The 12,188-nt window shown below is 40.5% G+C and overlaps 1 protein-coding gene across 1 annotated transcript in view; it reads right to left on the bottom strand.

Annotated features, from left to right (window-relative positions):
• The window catches only part of POLQ (polymerase (DNA directed), theta), a gene marked incomplete at both ends in the record, with an annotated part of 16,720 nt that extends 4,815 nt beyond the window's left edge, over window positions 1–11,905 (bottom strand). Inside the window, 9 exons of the mRNA XM_009076838.1 lie at window positions 226–637; window positions 905–2,289; window positions 2,878–3,380; window positions 4,203–4,446; window positions 6,044–6,168; window positions 6,479–6,672; window positions 9,014–9,156; window positions 10,034–10,247; window positions 11,763–11,905. Coding sequence (XP_009075086.1) covers window positions 226–637; window positions 905–2,289; window positions 2,878–3,380; window positions 4,203–4,446; window positions 6,044–6,168; window positions 6,479–6,672; window positions 9,014–9,156; window positions 10,034–10,247; window positions 11,763–11,905 — 3,363 coding nt within the window. The remainder of the gene's footprint in view (window positions 1–225; window positions 638–904; window positions 2,290–2,877; window positions 3,381–4,202; window positions 4,447–6,043; window positions 6,169–6,478; window positions 6,673–9,013; window positions 9,157–10,033; window positions 10,248–11,762) is intronic.
• Window positions 11,906–12,188: the final 283 nt, after the last annotated feature.

The raw sequence follows: 12,188 nt of genomic DNA, 5'->3' as shown, positions 1-12,188 counted from the left end.
CTGCCTGGATGTGATCCTGTGCAACCTGCTCTAGATGAACTTGCTTTAGCAAGGGAGTTGGACTAGATGATCTCCAGAGAACTCTTCCAACCCCAACCGTCCCGTGATTCTCTAATATCAGTAATTTTGCTCCTTTTTGCAAACCCTTTCTTTCTCTACTCCTGCTATAAGCTGGAGATGCCACACTGCTGTTCACAAAATAATGCACTGGAACAGGGAACTGACCTTTTTTGAATTTTCCACCAATTGTTGATTTGGGAGACAGAAGACATTTTGTTCTTTCACAAGCCACTGAGATGGAGAATCTGCTTTTCTCCTTCCATTCCGCAACAAAAGTCTGGAAAAGTGCTTTGTCACTTGCTACATCAATAATAGTGAAACTTTCAGCACTTGAGGGAACAAGTGGAAAAACGTCCTGAGATAGCTGCAGTGAAAAGCCTTGGTCTATAGCAGAATCATCCTTTATCTCATCAGTCTCAATCGGGTCCAGACTATCAAGATTGCCACAGAGTGTCTTTACCTGCTGCTCTGCATTGTCCTCACTATTCTGCTGTGACTGAATCGTCTGCCCTTCATTTGTGCAGCTGACTTGTCTCCTTCCTGTGGATTTCACAGAAACAGAACTCTTTGGAAAAAGCTGTTTGGGGGGTGTTGGAGGAATAAAGCCATTATTACTATCTGGTGGAGGACAGCATGTTCTGTTGTTTCCCTTGAGCTGAGGTGTTATGCCATCTGTTTTCTGAAGCTCTGAGGTTTCTGTTTTGTTTTCTTTCACCTTGAAAGTGCTTTTTAAATCCTGGCAAGTGAGCAAAGGCTCTGACTTACAACAATCAGATTCAAAACCCAGATTTGGCTCTCGATTAACAATAGGAGCAACTAACTTTCCTTTCAAACATGAACTTACTGACACTGATTCAATGTCTGAGGGACTAGGCCATTGGTCTAACACATCTTGCAATCCTGGGCTTAGTTCAAATGAGCAGTCAGTCCACATCACTGGATGGGATTTCTTATCTAAAGCTTGCTGGCTTGTCTGGAGCTTTTCAACTTGATCTCCTACTAAATCCTTTGGTCTAGGGCCATTGTTACAAATCACTGGGTTTCTTAATCCTGACTGACCGTGAAATGCAGAAGGAAGATCTTTCAGAAAAGACGGAGAGTTTCCATGATCTAAAACTTCAGCTATTAGATCTGAGGATGCTACAGACACATTGTCACGCTGTACAGGATCCTCATGCTCTTCCTGATTGCCACTGACATCAAATTTATTCTGAACAGGCCTTAGACTCTGCAAAAGACCATCTGGAGGAAGCAAAGCCTCTTGCTTCTCCACAGGGTCCTTTTCATCAGCCTCCACGATGTGAACAGCTGAAAGGTCAATGACATTGCTGAAGCTATCATCAAACAGCAAGCTATCGCTCATGTTTAGGCTTGTCTCGGGGACAGGGTGGCATTCTGCTTGTACAATGTGTTCCTTACCAAAATGGGAGGTTGCTTTATTAAGGTCTTTAGACACACTGTACCCTTTCACTGCATTTTGGGTCTGGTAATCTTGCAGAAAGCTGTGTAGCTGTGAGTCAGTCACTGAGAAATCACTTTCTTTAAAGAAAGGTGCAGATTCTATTTCCCTCACTACGGGCCATAAATTAAGGTCTCCAGACTCCAAAACTTTATTACTACAGTGTTGAGTTGTGTTTTTTGTAATGTTATTTGTTGTGATAAGACTTGATAAGCTCAGTTTCCTAACTGTTTCAACCAGCCTTTCATCAGTAGCATTCTCAGTCCATAAACTGCTTTGTTTCTTCGAGATTTCCTGCAGTGGCATTGCTGCCAGCTCTGAACTTTGTATTCCCTGCTGTCCTGTGATTCCAGCTGCTCCCTCCTGTTTTATTATCATCTCAGTTTGAGTATCCAACTGGAAGCTGTCTTCAAAGCCTCTAGAGCCAGAAAACATATCAGAGGCAGGACTCTGCTGAACATCATCTGCATTGCAAACACCTCTGGATTTTACTAGAGACTCTTTCAGAAAATCCTTAGGATCACTGCTGCCTTTCTGCAGTGTTTCAGCTTGTAACAATATTTCATTGGGCTTTTCACTGCCATTTCTGCCACCATTCTGAATCCGAATATTGCAGGTTTTGTCCTCACCAGGACAAAAATGCACAGGCTTCCATATCCTGCTGTCACGATGGACATGTCCACTTCCAGAGCAGCTAGCAGTTACTTTACCATGATCTGTGTCTAAAGCCATCTCCTGCTTATCAATCCTCATCTCAGCAGTGTTCACATCTGCTTGAGTTTTATTAATTTTATTCTGCTTATCAGCAGTATTTTTATTTCTCTGTGTCTTAGCACTACCAGGTATTCCTCTACTTCCTACAATATTACGTGTCTCCACACTGGTGTGTGGGGTACCCTGCAATGTCACAGGTGCCTGAAAACATGCTTTCCCCTTTGCCATGCCTTCATTAGTGGTGGTAGGCTCCGTAAACAATCCTTCCACTTTATCTTTCCTCCCAGTCTTAATTTTCCCCACCTGCAGAGAATTTGAGAATTTATGAGTTACAGAATCTGTTTCCATAAATTCCTTATTATTTTGGTCTGAACAAAAGTTATCTGTCGAGATGGTGGGGCAGAAAGCAGGCAGCTTTTGTGTGTCTACACTAAGCATATTTGAATCTTCAAGAAGTGACCTCTGCAGTTTTGAAGTGGTATTTTTGTTCCTAGTCCGGTTTAAATGCATATCTGTACTTTTAATCAATCTAGGGGCTGAAGACTTCATTTTCAATGTCGGTGTTTTTCCTTGTTCAGTAAGGATTGCTCTCCTGGATTCCATCTTGGTTTTGACCAGAGAAATGCCTTCTGTGTTTTCATTACCTCCACATGTATTTGGCCGTTTTCTAGCACTGTACACAATATCCCCCTTGCCTTCCTCTGCTCGAGCCTGTCTCCTGTCTGGGACTTCACTCTCAAATACAGAGTTTTCTGTGCTGCTGCTTAGTCGCCTTTTATATCCCTTTCTAATAAATGGTAAGTTTCCAGTCTGCAAACCAAGGCCATTTTGATGTTGAGCTCTGCACTCTTTTTTGCTTAACACCCTTGAAGAGTCAGAAGACTGCTCTCCATCTGATCTGTGCAGTCTGTCTTCCAGTTCTGACTCACTGCTGATCATAGAGGATGTATCACTCTCGAGAAAAGACTCTGGGTTCCACTGCACTCCCATCAGTGCCAAATCCTGCTGCAGAAGTGTCCTGGCTTCCTCCACAATGATGGAAGCTGCTTCTCTTTCAGTTAAGCCTTTCATTCCAGCCATCCAGATGCTACGCACAGTCCGACGTTCCTCTGCTGACTCTTCGTCTTCATCCACAGCCCTACGAACACTATGGGAAAAGGGAACAGGCAGATGTAAACATTTATGCAGGAAATAAACAACACAAGGAGCAGGCACTATTCTGTTCTGCTCCCACATCCACAAGCTTCACAACTCCCTTCACAGAGGCACAGATATATCTATTTAAATGTATATATCTAAAATATAATGCACTTACTGGGAAATGATTTAACTGGAAGTAATTATTTCAGTTTCCTAAATGTGAATGGATGTTGATGCAAGATATTACTGGCTGCATACCCCAGAAGCATCCACAGGTTTCTGTGTCCAAACATGTACCCCAGACAAGTCCCAACTCCCTGCTAGAGCAAGATGCAGGTCTGAATCAATCCTCCTCCATGCACTGTTTTCCAAAGAAAGGAAACTTCAGGAGCATGAACCAGACAGGTCTCATGGCACAGTCCAACAGGTACTTGATTAAGAAAGCTTGTCATTGCACTAATATGAAAATCACAAGGGAATCTCAAATGATAATCAGTAGTAAATCATCAGCTCCTTTGATCATACAGCGGAGCTGCCTTTTAGAGTCAGCAAAAGGTCACCAGAAAGCATCAACAATTCACCCAGGACTAAACAGTGCATTGAAAAGAGGAAAAAGCAGAAAAAAACTGTCTCAAAAACTTAAACTTATGCTACAAATAAAAGATGCTTCTACTAATTTCAAAATAATCATGGAATGACTGTGATCAGTCACAGAGACCTACAAGTTATTTCTGACTAGTGTTTGGCACGAAGGTGACTGTATTTTAGTGCAGGTTTCGTTCATCACCTTATAACCTTTACTTGACTTCTGGACTTACTGATTTCTCACCTTTTGAACGGTACTGAATTCTTCAGAGCAGTTGCCACATCATCAGGACTGGCTTTTGCAAGATCAGCCACGGTGACAAAGCCAGCATTGTAGAGTGTCCTGGCACGCTGTGCATTCAGCAGGGACACTCGTACCAGGTCACAAAGCTCCCTATGAACCCCAAAAGTGAGGCGGCTCTGGAACTGTGAGAGGAGCAGCTCCATGTTGTGCCAGCCCAGTCGATTACAGAAAACTGTTATCATTCCTGGAACACAAAAGTTACATCAATGTCTTAACTCCAGTTCTACAAAGCTGGATCCATTCCCCATCCATTCCTTCCCCTCCCCCAAACTGAACTGGCACTCACTGTACATTTCTCACCTTCTCATTATTTACAGAAACTAACTCTTGTTTATTACAACTAGGAGCTTGTCTCACAGAACTCAACTTAACCTAGAATTAACTAATTTATCAGTGAGGCAGCAATTCTGAATGACAGTGCCTTTTCAAAGATGCAAATCTTGAAAGTGTGAAGCACATGCACACCCTGGAACAGGAGTCCTGTGAAACAATCACACTGAAAAAATGTCAAGAGAAAAGGCAGTGAGGAGAGGCACTAAGGGAAGCCACAGACCTTTGAGGAAAGCCAGCACGGGTGTCCATAAGGGCAGGCCACAGACCTTTGAGGAAAGCCAGCACTGGCGTCCATAAGGGCAAACCTTGGGCTGTGGAACTTCAGTAAGTGAGAGCATCATAGGAGATAGCAAAGCCTATGATAAAGGTTATGACTGCAGTCCCCAGTGCATGGGAGCAGGAAAAGAGCAGAGCAAAGACAGTTGCTTACTCAGAGATTGCATCTACAGCATATGAAAATAACTGAAAGACATGGCATCCCTCGTTATTTTTACAGGGATTATGGACTACAACTTTCACCATCTCTCCTAACTATGTGTCATGTCAACAGTTCATTTTACTTCCCAAATTACTTTTGTGAAAATTATTAACAGTGGTGATAGAGAATTATGAAACTGCTACAACAAAAAGTTATTTATACTAGCAGAATTAATTTAAACTACACTGCATCATTTGGCATGACCTTTTCATTTTGGGGCTTTGACTCATGCTGCAGCCCACACATAGGGTTTCGCAAGTTGAGCTAAAACTGTCTTAAAAAATTGAAAACCCACTTATGGAGTAATGGAGGACTTAGGCAACAGAAAAAATATCTCGGTCACATGGTGGGCTGTTACTTCTACACCTACACATCTTTCTTAAGGAAGTTAAGTTACAGGTGACAGCTATCTGACCTCTTGTGATCTCATGATAAATGACCCAGAAACTACTCGCTCTGTTTTGAAAACTAAAACCTTATACTTTCTGGCCAATTAATTTTGCAACCTGAAGAAAGGCATTCTCCATCTTAGAGACACTAAACTTTACCTACTTTCTGGCCAATTAATTTTGCAACCCGAAGAACGGCATTCTCCATCTTAGAGACACCAAACTTTACACAATGCCTAAAGGTACCCTTTCCCAATAGAGCAAAGCTTCAGAACGAACTCGTACCTCTTTCCATACTTAGTATTGAACAAACTGTGTGCCTGCACAGTACACAGATGATTTCCACAGACCTCAGCATGCTACAGCCCTGCTTGATTCCACTCTGCTGGCCCACTTCCCACAGCACACTGTGATTCCATTTCAAAGCAGGGGCAACCACAGGTTAAGCTATAAAGCCTTAAGTGGTTTTACCAAACTGTTTGCTGTTCGTAACACACTGTGGCTACCTTAGTGCCATATCTGGAAGGAAGAAAAACTAGATTAGCCTAAGACTCCTGGGGTATATTGCCCAGACAACACACCTGCATAAGTGGCAGCAGATTGCTGCAAGGACTGAAGCTGGCCACGACTGCAGCCATATTTCTTGGTCATATCCTGTAAGGGAACCTCACTGATTAAATCCAGAAGGGCAAGACTGGTGAAAAACCTGTTGAAAAAGTACATGTATAAATAAAATTGTCATCCAGGGTACATTATTGCACATGGTAAAATATACTGTGATAGCATAGAGCAGAATGGTACTATAGCATAGCATACAAAAGAAACAGAGATTACAGTTTCAAAAAACATCAGCACAAACATCTTATGCCAGCAATGCTCTCAGACCAGAACGGACCAGGTCTCTGAGCTATCAGCTCACTCAGAAAAACAGCCAGTTCCTGAAAACAGCACAGAGCCCACCCATTACAAATGTTTTAGCCTCCAGTCTTTGCACATTCACACCCATTTGTGGCTACCTTTTGTGGATGGCCATTTGTCTGTGCTGTTTCTCTGTTTTAGCTATGATTTTGCCCTTTACAGAGCGAGCTAGAAAGCCTTCTTCAATCCCCACCAGCTCAGCCACACGTTTCATTGAGGCAGGCAGCTTCTCCCATAAGCAGAAAAACTGGTACCAATCAATTGTGGTCCAGTCCTCATACACTGGGGTGACCTAAAGAAAATAAGACAATGCAAAAAACTTGTTTTAGAGAAACAAATGGAAGAGAGCTCTGGGTAAACAAAAATACAGCCTAGGGAATGTGGTTAGAGCATCCTACACACTGAGCAGAGGCACTGAGTCATAACCATGTACCATGAAGAAAGTAAAAGCTCTTCTAACCTAGTTTTTTTAATATTTGTACCAATGAGATCTGACTCATACGGGTACTCTAATGATTAAACAGTATGGAATCTTTGTCACATTACTCCCTAAATCCAAGCCATTAAGCAAATTTTAAGCTGTATCTTCGTTCTCCTTTAACAAAACAAACCTTTGTTTTAAACAAAATTTGCTGATGCCTATCAACCCCTTAAAACCACTAGCAACCACACTAACCACTGCCACAAGATCTGATACAGCAGCAAGGACAGAGATTTTGCCAGAACTTGCTGAATCTTGCATTGTACCTGGAGTACAAGAAATCTCAGCTTTTACTAACACTAACAAAAAGCCATCTACTGCATTCACATACTCTTAGACATAAACCCAATTCTGTTATCATTCAGTCAGCACAGAGTCAGTTTTGGTATGAGGAGACAAAATGTCTTCGTATCTGCATTGATATAAAGGAAGATTAATTGTTTTGAAAGAACTAACAGTTGTTGGGGAGCGTTTAACAGGACACACAGTTCCAGATGTGTATGTAGTTGTAAATCATCCATGCTCCTTCACCTGCTGAGAAGAACAAGACTTATTAAGGTGGGGGATTGTCTTTTGTTGCTTATTGGGCTTTTGTTTCGGGTTTTTTTTTCTTTAAAGAAAACTATTTACCTAGTCTAGCAAATACTTTTCTGTTTTAATCAACTTTCCTAAAATATAAAGTGTTGGGATTCAGTCTCACATTTGTACAAGTAAAAGATTTAATCTTAAGAGAATTAAAAATCATTATAGCAGATAATCTCCCTGTAGCCCATAAGGAACACATACAGAACAATTCTTAAAATAAATAAACAAAGCCACCAAAATGAAACAAATCTTTGGCCTTGAAAACAAACAGACTTGCAAGAAAGTGTTTTAGTTTAAGAGTTTTAGCTTAAGTGTTTAGCATTAAGTGCAGCTTAACAGAAGAGAATCTCAAAAACATTTTGTTCAACAGTGTATTTGATTGAAAATAACATTAGACAAGCTGCTGCAATTAAAAAGCACAGCATAAAAAAATATATTACCATTACTGCCTCCACCCCAGAACATGAACAAATTTCATCCTTACTTTTCCTGTCTTGGGAAAAAAAATTCACAGGGAAAAAATTCACTGGTGCATAATACAGAGGAGTTTGTAGGAGTTCACAAAGAACAAAATGTAATGCGGTCCCCTAAACCAGAGATATGGGTATATAGGGGACATTAGTAGATCAAAAAAAAATCTACAAGTATCAGCCCATAACTAGGTAAATGAACTAGCAGAGTCAGGCACTGTCAGTCTCCTGCCTCCCCCTGTTCCCTAGCTCAACAACTTCCGAAAATGCAAGCACATTCTTCTTGAAGTGAACATGTTTTGTCAGGCAAAATGCTTAAAAGGGAATACACTTCACAATTAAGAAAGCTGAAGATGGTTGTTAGATTTCGGGTGATGATTGCATGATGGGCCCCTAGCAGCCATGAATCCTAAGCTGTTCACTGCAACTCCATCTGGTTTCCTCACTAACCTTCACAGGTTCATGGCTTCTCTCCAAAGGTCTTAAATAGCATTGCTTAGCTTTTTAAGTGCACATGCTCATAAATCTTGACACACTTGGAGATACTTTATCACATTCCTTCCTCTGGCAGCAGTACCAGTCAAGTAGCTAAATCAGACACAAATTTCACTGTTACTGAACCAAAGAAATGCCCACCCATAGGAAGACAGTCATGTAGCTCTCTGAGGTTTTTTGGAGGCAAAATAGATACGAAAACCCCAAAAGTTTTCTGAGCCTCCAAAAGTAATATGAAATTAAGCCTGCTGATCCCAAACACACAACAAAACCAATTTGTTCCATCAATTTCAAGTGTCTTGGAAAAATTACCACTATCTTACACTCAAACCTTTGGAAGTTCTGAAATTTTATGAGGTCAGGAGTGACAACAATGGGCTTAGATGGCATGCAGCACCTGTCTACACAATAGACACTACACAAAACAGACTAGTTCTTAGGAACGTTTGATTTAGAAACTTTTCTGCATGAAGGATAAGCTAAGCAAAGCACACAAAAAACCCCACTATGTTCACGGGGCTTTCAAGTACTCTGCGTTATGTTGTCTCTCCTTTCCTTAGTTTTGGCAGTACAAAACACAAAACACAGAATGAGGAACCTACCAAATAGACAATATGTAGATCATTCTCCAGAACAAAGCTTTTCATAGCTCGCTGCAGGTCAGCAAAGATTTCCATGGCTTCACTTGGTGAAAGAGAAGAGGAAAGAGTAGCTGAGCCAAGATGTGTTGGATGATAAACCTTTGCTGTTTAAATAAAAAAAAAACACATACAAAAAACATTCAAATGCAAGTTTATATATCATTTTCAGGTTGCAAATTATTTTATATCAATTTTACTCATTTTTCCCAACTGCTTTTTCCAGAAGAAATAGAGTCTTTCTCCCTTCTGAAGACAAGAGGATGGAAACAACAAAAGGTTTGGCCTTATGTGTGTCTAAACCCTTTTTCAGAGGCCAGAGCACAAGCTCGGACCCTCTAACTACCCAGACTAAGTTGTGATGGCTATTTGAACTGGAGTCTCATACGTCATCCTGCCTAAGAGTTATCACAACTGGAGTCTCATACGTCATCCTGCCTGAGTTATCATTTAGAATTTCATAGAAAAACTAAATATCTCCTATCATCTTTTCTTTAAAAATAGTTACTTTCTATTCTTACTATTAATGTAAGAGTCTCATTCTTAGTCATTTTAAGAGAACAGCCAAAACCAGGAAAAACTGCAATAATGTACACCAAGCAGTTCTAGAAGAGACTTGCACTCTCTTAGACTGTACTGGTTCTTCTACAGAAAGACAAAAATCACAGTCTACAATTTAATGTGCAAAAATCCTGTAGCAAAAGTATGCTTGATTTAAAGATATTTTTGGAATTTCTAGTCTAGGACATATCAATCTTATAGGTGATGTGCAGGTGATATGCCTTTCAACAACACGTACGTGCAAAATATGTTAAAGCAGGTATAAAGGCACTCTCCAGAAAGCTAAAAACCTCTTGATACTCAATTCTTTAAAATAAATTTTTAAAATGCAGAGAAGTCCTTATTATAAGTCTATGGTGAGCACCTACCCAGCTGCAGATTTACCAAGTCAACACTGCTAACCAAAACGACTGGGAAGAAGACCAACATTACCTTTTGCATCATTGCCAGACTCCAGAACGTGAATGAATTCATTTTCCAGCAACCATGCCACACAAGCCTCAATAGGTCCAGCCTGCGCGCTGTCTTGGGCTTTCTCATTTTCCCACTTGCTTTCTTTCAAGCTGGATGCAAGAAGAGTGCAAGAAGCATAGGTCTGTACATCATCTGGAGTGTTGGCCACTCCCCCCACTATGATCTGTTGAAGAAAACTATTTGTTCATATTGCCAAGAAGCAGTAGGATGGAGCAACAGCTAAGGGAATCAAAGAGTTTCATCCATCATCTAAGTTTTAAAGAACCAGTACAAGAGGGGAATAGAAGGCAAAGCAACAGCCAGCCTTTAAAAACTTTTCTTGGCAAGAAGTCAGCCACCTCAGGTAGAAGTAAAAGTAAGAGGCCTACGCTATGGGAAAGAATTAATTTTAAAATCTTATTTTGAGAATGGAGCAATTTAGATTTGAGACTAGCCCTAGGCATTTTGCTTAGCCAACATTGTGAAATATTTTTAATATGTTAGAATGCAAATTGCAATTGTCTGAAGACAAAAGCAAACTATGAAGGAGGAATTTTCCTAAGGCTCTTCAGCATACTGAAGTTTTCTCATAATAAATGTGAATGCTATACCTTGCCATTGTTTTTCTGATTAAAGTGATTTTACTGAAGTTTTCTCATAATAAATGTGATTGCTATACCTCGCCATTGTTTTTCTGATTCAAGTGATATTTTTCCTCTTGAATTCTGCTTTGGTTTTGTTTTTCACATAACTGCTTTTCCTTGTGAGTCATTTCTATCTGTGTGTCTTCCTTGGGATAAGCAAGGTGTTTGACTAAGAACTTTCTTTCATGGTTTCAACGGATTTTTTTTCTGTGTTGTAAAGAAACACCACCTGAAAGGAACCCCCATCTGTTAGACTGCTCTTGTGTGGAAAAGTGCATTGAGAAATTCCATTGGTCTGCTAAAAATTCAAAACCTGTGGAATCACAACCAAGTTCTAAGTACCACAGCAGTTTTCACAAGACAGTAGAAGTATAGCAAACAAACAGTGTTTTAAAAGTTCTGAATTTAAAGAGTCTAATCTAGGTTCAAGCCCAAAAGCAACTCTGGAAAAGGACATAAGCTCACCTATGTGGAATAAAACCCTTTTGATCAGTTTTATTCCTATAGGAACGCTACAGAGGAGGACAGGCTAAAGGAAGAGAACTGGGTACCACAGCTGCTTGCTCACCAAAAATATATGGACAAAATTTCAGTCGTTTCTGTGCAAAAACAGTAGGTAAGTTGAGGGGGGAAATAAGAGACCCTACAAGGTCCTACAAATGTCATTATGGCCCAATTCAGTGTAAAAAGCCTTTAGGATCAGTAATTTACAAGCATTCCCCAGTTAAGAACGTCAGGTCACACATGAAGTTTAAGAATTACACTAATTTCTGCCTGTGGCTTGAGTATATCTAAATACAAAGCAAAGCTTAGCAACTCTTGTTTGAGTGTGCTCACATCCTGATCACCAGCAAGCAGAGAAGCATTCCAGACAAAATGCTGAATACTGAAGAAAGCTGGCAGACCCAAGTAATTTCCTTCCGAAGATGCTTAGTTTGACAAGGAAGGGAACACAGGAACAAGAAAGTCCACAGAAAACATTTGACAGTGTCACAAAAGACACCATCCTACAAGAGTGCAAGCAGGGTTATAATCCCTCTCTATGTGTCCTGTACCTCAAGTATTGCTCTTTTCATGCTGGAAGCAACACCTTCCCCTTCTCTTCTAAGCAAACAGCTGCAAACAGGCTTGAGAGATCCCTGAAGTAGAGCAGTTCCTTTTGATCTTTCTGAGGGCTTGCAAACTAAAATGCTCTCACCTGTATGAAAAGAAAAACCAAAAAAAAATCCAAAAGCATCAATGACCATCAAGCACTGCATCTTAGCACTTAATAGATGCATACAGTTCATCAAGGACATATTACTGGAAGGGAAAACTGTAGGCATTTTTGAAAAAGCTGAGTAACAGAAGAAGAGCAAAACCTGTGCAACCTTGAACAGTGTATATGCACTGCTGTGTAAGAACACCATAGATGCATAATATTTATGAAGCAAAAGCAGAGCAAGCTTCAAAGGTCTTGTGTTTGTCTAGTATGATGCTAA

The sequence above is a fragment of the Acanthisitta chloris genome, unplaced genomic scaffold, assembly GCF_000695815.1.
Source record: "Acanthisitta chloris isolate BGI_N310 unplaced genomic scaffold, ASM69581v1 scaffold44806, whole genome shotgun sequence".
Classification (NCBI taxonomy): Eukaryota; Metazoa; Chordata; class Aves; order Passeriformes; family Acanthisittidae; genus Acanthisitta; species Acanthisitta chloris.
This window is presented reverse-complemented; position numbering and strand designations above follow the sequence as displayed.